This window comes from Strongylocentrotus purpuratus, unplaced genomic scaffold, assembly GCF_000002235.5.
Source record: "Strongylocentrotus purpuratus isolate Spur 01 unplaced genomic scaffold, Spur_5.0 spur5_scaffold_7, whole genome shotgun sequence".
Lineage (NCBI taxonomy): Eukaryota > Metazoa > Echinodermata > Echinoidea > Camarodonta > Strongylocentrotidae > Strongylocentrotus > Strongylocentrotus purpuratus.
The window spans coordinates 13,658,357-13,672,191 of NW_022145613.1; the positions used below are offsets into that span (position 1 = coordinate 13,658,357).

The window sequence follows — 13,835 nt, forward strand, 5'->3', positions numbered from 1 at the left end:
TGTCATTTTGAATTGACATTTTTCGGTTGTTTACTTTCTACAATCGATTTGTTAAAAGATGTATAAGAAAGTCGCCTGTCAATGCTATGAACGAAAGCTACACAAAGAATGTCAGTATTAAAAGACAACCTTTTAAATCATCGAAAGGGGCAAGAAGTGTTTTTTTCTGAATGATGAAAGTATGCCGTCACTTAAACTTCCCTACTTCCCCCCCCCCCGACGTTCTACTCATATTCACTTCTAAAGTACTCCCACCTTCGCAACCATACTGACGACCAAACACTCATTACAAACTCACACAGGATGACTGTAAAGCACATAAAACATCATTGTAGGAAGAATGCACAATTCCATATTAAAACCAATTTTAATTTTATTTTTGCATTTATCCGTAGATTAGTCAGGATATATATGTATATTTGTTGTTCATTATCCACAAAACAGAAGACAGATGGAAATGCGCAATATGCAATTTATAAATGTTACGTTAAAAAGATTGTCAATGGTTCTGTTATTTACCCACATGATTTGCTTATTTAAATTTAAGTTGAATGTGTTAGCAAAGAAAATAACACTAAGCTGGAAGAATGGTTGAATATACTTTAATTTTAGCTAATGTTATTTTCACTAAATCCTTGAGTAATTAATGTAAATATGTATTGAAATTAGGCAAAAAAAGACCTCATTTGAGGAAAAGAGAGAACAAGAATTACTGTGAAAAAAAAAATAAAAATGGCATGAAAATATAAAAGGTAAGAAATGCAGCTATGTTTTCGATAATTTGGTTTATTGTAAACATGATCAATCAAATTTCACAGCCTTGACCTATTATCAACTATTAAACTTTAAATGGATAGAGATTTTATAAATAGATTCAATTGTGAGAAAAAAATCATTTACGAACTGAATAATCTGATATGCAAAGTGTGAAGACATATATAATGGAAAATTTATAAGAATAAGCATTATCAATGACAGATGATTCAAATTGGGCATCACGAAATTGATGATAAGGGAGTGGAAAATGTAGCGTAGGCCAATTGCAAATTCGATTGATTTCTTTACTTGATTTTTGAAAGGGATGGGATGTGCGTTTTGTTTTACTGCAGGTTTAAATCATTTAAATCATCGAATATTACAAATACAACCACAATAATGACAAAAATCGGGTCAGATAGATATTAACAAGCTCAATTATATTCGCTACAATTCTGATATTATTTGAGCTTCCTCAGGCACATATGTGGTAACAAAACGAACACAAAAGTGTATGTTACAATTTGATAGTATAAGAATATGTCATATTTCTCTGGTTCCAATGATGCCTTTCTATTGCATCTCCAAACTCGGGCGCTATTACATAATATAATATTTGTTATTTGTTTTCATCACTGTCTCACATCATACAAAATACGCAACCAAGTATACCAGATGATTTTATCATTACGCCGTTCTTAATGTTCTTAACAGATTATTGTAAGTAATAATGTATGTATTTTATTTCTCCATAAACAAAACTATCGCATTATCTACTGGGAGTAATGACCTATGACCTCTTGAACTTTCCAAACATGACCTTTTCCAAGCCCATGGTAGGACCCTCGACCAAGAGAGAAAGAACCAGGGCAGAGGCGTAAGACAAGACCACGTTTGCGACGAAGAGATAAGACTGAAATAAAATGAAACATAAATATAAATATATATATATATATATCACGTCATAATTTTGGTTTCACACACGTCATATACAATGTATCAATACGTCTGGGAACCGACCTTAAACGTCACCATCCGAAAGACGTGACTCGGTTTCGAACCTGGGTTATATCCGATTCAGTTTGTAGGCAAGGCAGAAAGCTGTCTTCATAGTTCTGTTCTTTTTATATAAAAAAAACGCTATGTTTATATAATTCAACGGCTGAATAATACAGTTTCCTATATAATTCATATAATATGATTTTGATTATCTTATCTGATTTATGAAACGTTTACATACTAATAATTGAAGTCATTACCATTGTTATACTTACTATGGTAATATAACTCGTGTGGAACAAGACTGCGTCAGAGTAGACCCTGCTGAAGAGTATGACAGGGTGGATCAGGTAAGCACAGTAGGTCAGTCTGGCTAGAGGAATCCAGATCTGCCAACTCAAGATGGCACCGATAGGACCTAAGAGCGATAGAGAGAGAGAGAGAGAGAGAGAGGGGGGGGGGAGATAGAGAGAGAGAGAGCTATGAAAGTCGACCCTTATTCCACAGTCAGACGAAGTTCAACAGCCTTTCTGTAAGGGCACGTCCCACGTATTTCGTCACAAACGTTTAATGGCGACAACGCCAAAGGTATGGGCACACATGATGTTTTTATATCAAATGAAATGATAGTGACGACAATATTGGTCATGATCCAATTAGACTGGGTAACGCCTTAAAGGCACACTGTCCTACTTGTAGCTACTTGCTCCCTCTATATAGAAAACTTCCCTAATCGGTGCCTGTTGGTCCCCCATGATCCTCTTTTTCTTATGTTAAATGAGAGCTGAGTTAATGAGATAGTCACCTGTTACAGTGATCTCGCTGGCTCGCTGGGCGGTCTAATCCCTTCTGGCTGAAGTAGTAAAGCCTGCCTTTAAACCCAATTTACCAAATATCTTGAAATTGCACTTGTATTTACGGTCAACATTTTGCTTTAATGTATACTTGAGGTGGTACACATCTTCAATGTCCGAATTGCAATCGGAGACATTTACATGTCCCTGTTACAGTTAAGATTTTTCAATACCATTATTCAAGCTTAATAATGTACATTACAAAATTCATTCAAGTAAAATTTTGGTAAGGGCTGCAGAAAAAAAATCATGAACTAACAAAGTTGCGGATTTAAAACTACGTGAAGAGTGCATGTACAGTAAACATCCTTAAACAAGGGCAATGTGGAAAAGGAGCAAAACTTTAAATTTGAATGCAGAGAAATGTAAGTACTAACGGTAAACAGTTTCAGTAGGGGGTCTTCAAAGAAGAAAGACAAAATGTAAAAGAGAAGAAGATGATGATAAACAAGAAGGAAAACAAGAGCCTGAGGAGCGGAAAAAGAAGATGATGGTGTGAAATGAAGAAGATTAAAAGACGACGAAGAAGGAGGAGAAGTAGAGAAGAAGGTGGAGTGGAAGAAGAGGAGGAGAAGGAAGAAAAATAACTAGGGAGATGAAGTAAGATAGGAAGGAACCTCCGTAATCCTGCAGACAAGCGAAGATGATCCAGCCAACACCAACTCCCCACGCCAGACGACAGAAGGTGAGATACATGACAGCCGTGGCCTGGGGTACATCCATCCTTTGGTAGGAGAACCAAATTCCATACAGAGTAAACCAAAGAGTGGTTAGGGCAGCTAACCAACCAGAAATCACCATCAGCTAAAGTTGGTGGTAGATGGTGGTAGAAATATATGTCAGTTAAGTCAATAAGACATTTGCCAAACTGCACGTAAAGTTATTTATTTATTCAAATCAATTTATAAAAGAACACAAAATCAGTATGTTACTTTTTTTCCATCTTGATCCTGATATTAAAAAAATAAAAATATGAACTGAATGTTAAGTGGTAATAAGTTATCACAGTCACCATCGTAACGAAGAAAAAGAACAAAATAATCAGATGAAGGTAATGTATGATGAATTTAACAGATGACAACTGACAACAAAATCAAACTATTATCATTGTTGTTATCATTAATATTATTATCATTATCTTTATTATTGTTTATTGTTATTAACAATAATATTAGCACCACAAGTCAACGTACCGGGGGCATCTTGATTCTCTTTCCCTTGAGCTTGAACATGACATAGCCTACAACCATGCCGGCGAGATAGGGCGGGATCCTGGTATATGGTTTACTGTAGGTGGTGTCAGCATTCTCGGGATCAGGAACATTGTCCGTGTAGGGTCTAACAGAAGAAGGTGAGCATGAAATTTAAAGTTGACCAATCACGTGAAGAAAAACAAATTTGTGTTTAGGTATAATGGATAAACTGAACAGCAAAAATCTCATAATCTTTAACGGTGCATGGATCTCAAGTCCGACTTTATTCAAGCTCGTAGGCCTACACATGCAGCGACTAGTGACTAATTTAGGCCCTACTCAACAAGTTTATTTATTTATAAATTTCCCTTTTCACCTGTTTTAGTGATTCTACAGACACTTTCTTGCTGTCTCCCTACTCTCTGGACTTCTCTGTTTCACTACCCCCCCCCCTGACACACACACGCACACACACGTACATTCTGCACACCCCACTCTCTCTTTTCAATTGTATCTCTCTCTCTCTCACAGACACGCACATTACACACATTACACACCCGCTCTTTTCTATTTGTCCCTTACACATGCACATACGCACACAACTCACATTACCACCTATTTACTATCTTTCATCTTTCTCTCCCTCTCTCTCTTTCTCCCTCTCTCTCTCTTTCTCCCTCTTAATACATACATGCACACGCAAATATTAAACTCAAACCCACATCCATACCCACTCCCACATGCAACTATCCACGGTAGCCGCAAATCCAATGCACAATATCCCATCTAATTTATGTATACTTACTCTTGTGAGCTGATAGTATATCCATAATGCCAGTTGAGTCCGAATAGCGAAGACAAAGATACAAACATGATTGACGCGACAAGGGCAAGGCCTGCTTTTCCATTCCTAAATAAAGAAGGATGGTGGAATTTACTTAAGTTGCATAAACCACAACAACTTGAACTTGAACTAAAAGAGACCAGCAAAATGGATAGTTTCGCTTAGGTTTGGTGTTACGCTTAGCAATCTTGCTGTTATCGAGTTGTTATATACCGATCAGCAAACGAAGCACATAATTTCATGTTTTATCATATTTTCAGCCGAAAAAAAATCATTATATACTATAAAAGGTGAAATTTGGTTAAAGACAAACTTGAGTTCTGGTAAAAAAAAGAAAACGAATTCTCACAGAATGAAACGAAACTTACACTGAATGTTCAAGATTACAAATAAATGTCATTTGCCCAACAATTTTGGTAGAAAATGTATACTGGCTGAGTAATGAGCATAGAAAGATAAGGAAATCAATGTTAGTAGCCCAGACATCGTGTAGTCCCATATAGATCTTTCTGTGTAGATATGCATTTAAAAGCTTTTTTTATACGGAAAATCAAACCAAACCATGGATATAGAAGAACATATTCTAAAACTGTCGAGCAAAACTTACTTGTAAAGAACGATGAGGATGAGGGGGCTGATGATGTAGAACTGCATGTCGTTGGCTAGATACCAAGACCAACCCATACACTGATTAAAGGAGAATTACAAGGTTCAAAGCTTCCTGAGTTTCAATGTAGCATTTTGATATGACAAAAACAGAGCTTTTCAAAATGATATACCTGAGAATTAAACAGCTGCCCCCGGACACGCATGCCCAGTGACAGCAAATCATTGGACAATTATTCTTTGGACACATTTATATTTTTTCCGGATTTGGGTAAGACAGTCAAGTATTCAATTGTCAAAGGCACATGTGTAATTGTCCGGGTAGTTATCACTGTCATGCCTGTAGGGGTTAGTTGTTGAGACTTAAAATATCACAGGTGATATATAAGGTTTAATTGAATTTCGAAAAAAATTCAATTAATAGTTAAGTCGAGCATTTCGCCAGGGGATGTAGGAGCCAGGGAAACGGCAACAGGGTGTCCCAAGGGGACATGGAGTACAACTTCTTAAGGTAATAACAGCGATGTGTTTTTTCTTCTTCATGGGCGGTATTAGTGCAGGATATTTATCTGCCCTATATGTGTCCAAGGGGGTGCTGTGTGACTGTTGACTCACAGAAAATGTACTGGTCAAAGTGTAAAACTACAAGAAATTCTGTCGATGGACAGCATTGTGAAACTAATTTGCAGGCCCAAACATGTCTTTTCATTCGTAAGGCATAATAGAGTGTCTGAATTGTAAAACTAGGTAGAATTCACTGTCTACTACAAACACTCTATAAGCCCAGTACTTTTGCTGCTCTTGAGACTATATATTTATACTACCTAGTCTAAAATAAAACTAGAAATCTCTTTTAACATTAATTGATATGAATACTGACCGAGTCATCAAGTACGTTAGGCCAAGGGTAGAGGTTGTTGATGTACAAAGGATGAGTCCACCACTGTTGACGACAGATAGACTTGATGTACTCATAGATGACCTCCGTATTCCATCCTTGACCAAAGTGAGGCATTAGGAGTGCATAGATACCCATGGCTGCCATGTAGACCGGTGTCAGGCGCCACCAGCGGTGGAAGTAGAACAGAGACCAGAAGCCCGCCCATTGCGCAGTGCTTCTCTTACGGACGCTGTCAATCTGCTTCAGAGTCAGGTAGGTGACTAAGAAACCGCTTTTTTTTAAGAAGAGGCGATAAAAATAGGGGTAGTGAAATATTTTGCTGTAAAAGAAATCTACCCTAAAACAATGAAAGCGATTTCGAACACTTCACATGGCGTTTTTTTAGGTTAATTGTGACGGTACGTAAACTTGTAACATCTCGTAACAAATGTAATAATTGAAGCTCAGATTTTGACATTAAACTACTAACATACAGAACAAAATACTTCCAAGCGATTGGTAACACTTTAAGCTGAATGACTCTGATGCATAATGAGAACTTCCGTCATCAAGGAATGTCTTCAAATCTTTATGGCGACCGTGACAAAATACCTACCTTAAGACAAAGAAGGTGTCCACAGAGAGCGTCGCGTTGGTAATGGCATTGAACCCAATGACGTCTGTCAGTATAAGACTCTCCAATGGATTCACTAGGGAGCAAAGGTAAGATAAGTAATGAGGTGAGCCCTGCGTCTGCGCACCTAAATTTTCACTTATTATAAATTCATATTTTTTAGGTAAGCTGCGACGAAAGTCTGAAAAAACGTGCAGAAGAACTAGTGAATGCTTACCCAAACAGATTTTTGTTTGTTTGTTCCTGATCGTGATGAACCCTTCTGCAACGTTATCCAACCCCAATCAGATGCTTCTTTCCAATCTGTGATTGCACGAATCTTTCTTAAAATACGTCAAAATAGTGTGCGTTATATTGCCATAATGTTCAAATTGTTTTATTAAACATGTTTACTTTTATTCACCTCGTGCTAACTAATTAATCTTAGATGTTAATATACTTGTTCATTCAATCCGTTCTTTTATATTATAAACGTGACACAATTAATCTCTGGACTGCCGTCTCATATCATATTTGTAATGTTTATAAACCTAGTTTAAATTGAAATTGAGTCACTTTATTCTTTGTCTTTTACTACCGTTTGAAGTTTTGCTTACTGAGTCGGCCTATGTAAAACGAGCAGGAGTGACCAAGAATAACCCAGAACATACTGACTACCCTCAGTCCGTTTAGGACCGCCATGGTGTTCTTGGTCTTCTTGGCACTTAGAAGCTTCTTGCAGTTATTCACAGCGGAAAACGACATCAGGAGGGCATGTAGGACAGCTGAAAAAAGTGCATTTTCGTTTAGTGGCGTAATTATAGGGGCACAATGGGCACGTACCCACGATCAAATGGTAAAAGAAAAAGAAAATAAGGAAAAAGAAAAAGGAGAGGGAAAAGGGAATGTACAAAAAAGGCGCTACAACCGAATCTACACTTTACCATTATTTGCATTTCATCCTTCGAGTAATTATATCAGTGCCCCCTCCCCCTTAAGCTGGTTCCCCCTCAAGTATTAGAGACCCATGCTATACTACAGATCTGGTTATACCTATGTACCAATACTAATTAAAGGTTTCTGATTAATACGGAATAAGAATTTGAGATTGAATCTTGTAATCTTTATGTATTAACTAATAAATCGTATAAGCAGTACATGACTATCACAAATATATATATATTGCAAATGGGAAATGTACTAAATGGCTTGAAAGAAGAATGAGCTAAAGAAGAATTAGATAAAGGGGGATATAAGGGTAGCATTGTCAGTTTGGTCATTATGAAATGGTGAGGATGTGTATCGCAAGAACTGCTTAGACCAAAAAAGGTTCAAGTGTACGTTTATACTCGAGTCACAACCACCAGACCGACAACAAACCTAGACTGAGAAAAATATATATTACCTTGGGTGGTAAGCATTTGTCGGGAGATTGTTTGGCGATGTGACTGAAGTGTAAATGGAATATTGCTATTAGCGTCTGTATATGACTGAGAATAGAGTCAACAGAAGAGAAAAAACTTACCCCATCCTAGATTATTCGATCTTTTAGCTCTCTGCAAGCTTGAGCCTGAATCATCAATTTCCACCTCCACGTTCTTCTTGTGCGCCGGTGGCTCCTTCGTGACCCCATCTTTGACCTCTTTTTCGACCCGGAAGTCGTATCCGCCATTGACCTTTGCCCCTTCCATCTCTTCCTGCACATCATCGGTTGCATCCATAGCACTATCGATCGAGGTCGTCGCTACATCCGACCCTTGGTCGTCTTCCACAGTGTCGTCACGGACGTTTTCGTAGTCGTTCTCCACTGCGTTCTGCGACGATCGCTTGACAACGTCGTCAGCCACGGCGTATCCACGCATCTTACCGAGGACGAGTTGCTGGAGAAAGATGTCGTACAAGGACCCACATAGGACAATTAACGCAAAGAAAGCAAGTCCAGCTCTACGACATTAAAAAAAGCAGAATTGAAAGGATGGTGATCGAGGGCGAGAAAGATGTGTACCAATTGCCCGTATCTCTATGATCCCCATCTCCCAACCATATAACCGCAACTCTTTAAATAAATAACTCATTGACAGTATTAATATTTTCTTCACGTTCTCGTCGTAGCTCGGGCTCGCATTTCTTTCTTATGACTATTATTTTTCTCATGATATTTTTCGTTTGAAGGGATATGTATAAGTGTATTAGAACATGCTAAGAAGTAGAACTACTTCTTTGTTATTTATGAAAATATAGTACAAGTTCATGTTTGAAAATGAAACCAAATCCGTTACTACATTTCTGATGTAATCATTTCAAACGTTGTCAGGTGTATATGTTGGCTTACGTGAATCCTATATCAGCCGTATTCCACGGAGTTGGTTCGGTGCAGTCTACGTAATAAAACGGCTCTATTCCGATGAGGATCATCACTACGGAGACAAACAAACAAGGAAACAAATTAACAAGAACAAACCGTTATCAAAGAGATTAAAAAAATAGTTGACTGTCAATTCGGTTTGTATTTAAGATTATCCTAGCGACAAAATTTGGTTGAAACTCTTTTTTTTTTCGTCAGAAGTTTCAATTAATCATTATCATATAAACAGAATAATATTTGAATGCATATGCGCTTTATACACCATTATCGAATCGGACCTATTGCCCCGTCGATCAGACCCAACCATTTCGGACAATTAATCGTGAAGTAATGTTTAAAGGGGTATTGTCTTAGGCAACTGTTCAGGGGTTTGGCCTCTCCCATGGGTTAGTTGTCCGAAGAGTTATTGTCCCGTTGGTCAAATGTCTGGGGGTACATACACAAGATTTATTATCCTGGAGGGGTGAGCTGTCAGGGGATGGTAGTCCACGAAGGGAGCAGAATCATATTTATCTTCTAGTCTAGACCTACTTACATAGCCATGCCAAGATGTTGACATCCTCTTCTGTGCACGTATCTGGTACGCAGGTTCCAAGGCCGGCAGGCTGCATACGTTTTCACAAAGAGCAACAAAATATACACAATGATTCATTGAAATGAGTAAAATTTCCAAGGGTGGGTAGTCCTAGCTACACGGAAAATGGGGAAGATAAAGAGATTTTGGTCTCGTGTGACGTCGTTTCAGTGAAACCTCTACAACATACATTGCCAAAGGCACCGATTAAACAAGACAAACAACCCACGAGAGAGAGAAAATAGACCATGGCGTCTATTAAACAAAGAAAAAAATGGAGAGAGAATTGTTTTAAGTTGGTCTCGTGAGCTGTCGGTCTCGTGGGCTGTCGGTCTCGTGGGCTGTCGGTCTCATTGGACGTCGATGTAGTGAATCCTCGAAAAAGTTGCCAGAAGGCCCATTTGACCAACATTGTAGGTCTCGTGGGTGTGTCTAGTGGGCTGTCGATCTTGTTCTATCGTGGGCTGTAGCCCTCAGACCGCATGAGATATATTATGGATGAATACAAAAAACCTTTGGACAAGGTTAACTGATAAAAGCGGCAATGGCCTTTGAAAGTACTATACTTTGACAAAAACATACCACCACTTTTTTTTTTTTTACTTAAACGTGAAAGAACAAAAATCGTCCATAGTTCTTTGGGGGATACTGCTAATAATTGTATGAGTATAAGTAAAAGTTTTTTGTTGTTGAATGAAGTGGAAATTAAAAATACTACCAAGGGCTTCTTAGTTTGACATCAAAACCTCGATATTATATCATATAATACCTTTTAATACAAAATAAAGGCTTGTTCTGATATAACGCTGTAAGCCGACGCAAAAAACACCGCGGGCAATGGCAAAGTTCTATTTTATAAGATACAGTATAATATGAATCGTATTACAATCTACATCATGATAAAAGGGAGCAAAACATTGCCGCGACTTTGTTGCGTCATATTATAAACGAGTCTTAAAATGTCTATCTTTTGTTACCTTCTCAATACTTACAATGTTAAACGCTGCAGAATAGCAGTACTTGCCGCTAAATGGTGGATTTTGTGAAGTTTTATTTTCCTTCACTGACTGACACAACCATCTGTTACCGGGGTCTTTGAATAGTAACGTATAAAATGCGCTTTCGTCTAGTTTACCACGGGATACCCACACTGGAGGATAGAAAGAAAAAGAAGAAAGAAAGAAGCGAAGAGAGAAAGAAAGAGAGAGAGAGAGGGGGAGGGACAGAGAAAGAGGGGGAAGGGGGAGGAAAGAGAAAAGCAATATGAAATACTCAAAGTTACCGAAATGCTAGATTTATCAGAAATAATCTATTGGAATCACGAGGCAACCCTAAGCGAGGTCATTTTTTCTCTCTCCTTGGGAGGTGGGGTATGCTAAAATAAAAATGTGTGTAAATTGAACAGGATTGTTATGACGACAAAATATTTTGCATACATGTTTGCGCGTTCTATATCGTAGCCGACTAAATGTCTAAAAAAAGAAGTTTTTCAATCTGTAAAAAAGGGAGACGAAAAACATTATCAAGAGGTGTACTGAGTGGTTGTTCCAGAGTATTTATTAGGAGCAACAGAGGTGTATCCAGAATTCTCTGACGGAGGAGGGGGAGGGGCGTTACGGGTCTGAGCTGACAAGTAACAGTTTTGGTTATTCACCTCTTTCTAAATTGTCATCTAGCTAAAAAAATAAAATGCCTAACAGGGATGGTTTAAATTCGGCCATTATTACTGTAAGGGTGCTCTTTCTACATTGTTGAAAATCTTGGAGGGAGTGGGGGGGGGGGGCAAGGCCCCAGGTTGTACTCACTTCTCGAAGCGTACTCAACATTGAGAGAAACATCGACTAATAACCTGATGAGGTCGGTCAGACATGAAGCCAAAACTAGTGTCTCTGGTCGATCAGGCACCTCGTTATCAAACACGTAGAATTGATCACCATTCTCTCCCTCCCGAATTGTGCCCATGTCTCTGACCGACGATAGCTTTTCAAGCAACAACTGCAAATTAAATGAAAGAATGGTGCAGTGAACTTAAGCGGGCAAGAGCAGTATGTTTATGGCAAGCTGTATATGAACATGATTGCAATGTTTAGAAACTATAATATCTATAGACAATATTTTCCTTTGATATGATGCCTTTAACCTTAAATTTTTCTTAGTGTTATTCTTTTACCCTATTTTATATTTCCTAAAAATTAAATATAACTCTATTCTATTTACAGAATGACAAACCTTCGGTGAAATGAACCTACGTAGTAACTAACCTACAGAATGACGAGCCTTGAAATAAATTTTAAAAATCGGAAAATATGCCCCCCCCCCCTCCCCCTTAAAAATCTTACCTTTGCGAATTCTTGATTGTTTCCCATGTTTTCGACAACGTTATTCAAATCTAGACCTCTATCAGCAAAAAGCTTCCTGATATCCTCCAATCCATGCTTGTCTTTTTGTTGTTGTTGTTGGGGGGGGGGGGGAGAAAATTAAACATATTAAAATTGTATATAATAAATGATTTTCGTCATTTTAGAATAAGGGAGCATCACAAGGAACATTTGAATTCATAAGAAGAAGTAGAAGAAGAACAAAAAAGAAAAAGAAGAAGAAGAAGAATCGAGATAGAGGACTACATATTGGCATGACATTTTGGTCCAACTTGTCAGCTATTATTTGTCACATATGTCGAAAGTCAAGTTATTTGGAGGACCCTCCTTTTAAAGAGACACTTCTATTTATCATATATAGGCCTATTCTTCCAAACGCACATAGTACATGTAATGAGAAAGCTCACAGATTTGTTTACCAGACTTCAACCTTCTCGTCAATCTTCTAATGGATTTATCAACTGACCAAGTCAAATTAACCGTGACCACTAACTATAATAATAACGTATTATGGCTTTGTTTTAATTGCATTTAAGATCATTTATTATACATGTATTATATCCATTTTTCTATACTTTGGGGTATGATACGCTTGTCAATTATGAATGTATATATCATATTATGTTGTTTTGGGCCTTGTATTGCATTGCGTGATGTATGTACTTCCCATGTAATTCAGCTGTTGAGCTATCATGAAGTTTTCAACAAGTATCCTTCAGCAAATTATCGACTTTTTATGTTTAGTTTATAAATAGTAACTTCGAACATAATCATAACCCATCCATTTGATCCCAATGCACGCAACACGATACTCACTTTGTCTCACAGATGCTAGGTATTTGTCCAAATAGGGATCCGCTCCTGCATGGACTGTTGTAAAGCAACAAACAACAACAACAAATGTTGCAGCAACAACAATCGGCAACAACCGTGCCAACGTCGTCATCTTGACTCGGCCGAGTTGTGAAAATGTCTTACGAACACCGGCCGTTTCTTTCTTTTTTATTCATTCCGATGTAAAGGTCTAATATGTAAATGTTTCTGCAACTGTGATAAGAGTGTGTAAACGTCCTTGGCAAGTTAAGAGTCCAAAGCAACAGGTAATTGAGGGTTTGTCTCTCGGTTTACTGGGTTATATTGTATTACGTCTATGGTTATATATAGTAATCAGATAACTTTGCAAGAGGCTGATACGTGTCCAAGGTCGTGTTGCAGAATAAAGTTCGTCTATAGGCACAAACTCGAATTCAACATAATTAAAGGTACTATGTCCCCTTTGCAGGCCCAAAAAATGAAAAGGTTAAATTCCAAACGGCATTTGAAAGATAATACTAATTTAGAACTTCCCTAAAAAAGGTAGGGCTCGAAAATGTCTTCAAGTTGGAACATAACGACTATTAGTTATCAAATCGACTTAGGAGCTATAGAGCCAATAAGTAATAGTCTTGATTTTCAGACCATTGTATCGAATGGTCATACGTTTTATGCTGCGCAAAGATTCAATCAGTTTGATTTTGGCCATCACAAGAAGGGGGTTATTGATGTAGACAAATGCACATGTACCCTTTACAGCTCATTTTATGTATGTTATTACCAAAGAAGAAAAAAAGCCAGCCAGTCACTCAATAGCGTCTGACAGTAAAGTCTAGCTAGTATAATTGCATAATTTGCATAATTTGAATATTAGAACACTGCTAACTTTTAAATTTCACAGATAGGACATACATGACATATTCATAATTCCTGCAAAGTTCTACAGAATTTGAGGTTGGC

The 13,835-nt window shown here is 37.7% G+C and overlaps 1 protein-coding gene across 1 annotated transcript; it reads right to left on the minus strand.

Moving 5' to 3' along the window:
- Positions 1 to 766: 766 nt before the first annotated feature.
- LOC587381 (nose resistant to fluoxetine protein 6) lies at positions 767 to 13,253 on the minus strand. The gene is made up of 16 exons (XM_787110.5): positions 12,879 to 13,253; positions 12,024 to 12,124; positions 11,490 to 11,679; positions 10,677 to 10,834; positions 9,646 to 9,715; positions 9,078 to 9,162; positions 8,271 to 8,689; positions 7,363 to 7,530; positions 6,749 to 6,842; positions 6,133 to 6,424; positions 5,254 to 5,333; positions 4,608 to 4,712; positions 3,803 to 3,947; positions 3,227 to 3,413; positions 2,031 to 2,173; positions 767 to 1,669 (listed from the first exon to the last, which is right to left on the minus strand). Exons 1-16 carry the CDS (start codon positions 13,006 to 13,008, stop codon positions 1,547 to 1,549), a joined length of 2,490 nt encoding a protein of 829 aa, XP_792203.4. The 5' UTR covers positions 13,009 to 13,253; the 3' UTR covers positions 767 to 1,546.
- Between the last annotated feature and the right edge of the window lie 582 nt (positions 13,254 to 13,835).

Coding starts and splice junctions, on each gene's coding strand:
- LOC587381 (XM_787110.5), bottom strand. CDS start 13,008: ATGACGACGTTGGCACGGTTGTTGCCGATTGTTGTTGCTGCAACATTT. Junction 11,680..12,023: donor ACAATCAAGAATTCGCAAAG/GTAAGATTTTTA, acceptor TTTAATTTGCAG/TTGTTGCTTGAAAAGCTATC. Junction 4,713..5,253: donor ATCCTCATCGTTCTTTACAA/GTAAGTTTTGCT, acceptor TTCTTTATTTAG/GAATGGAAAAGCAGGCCTTG.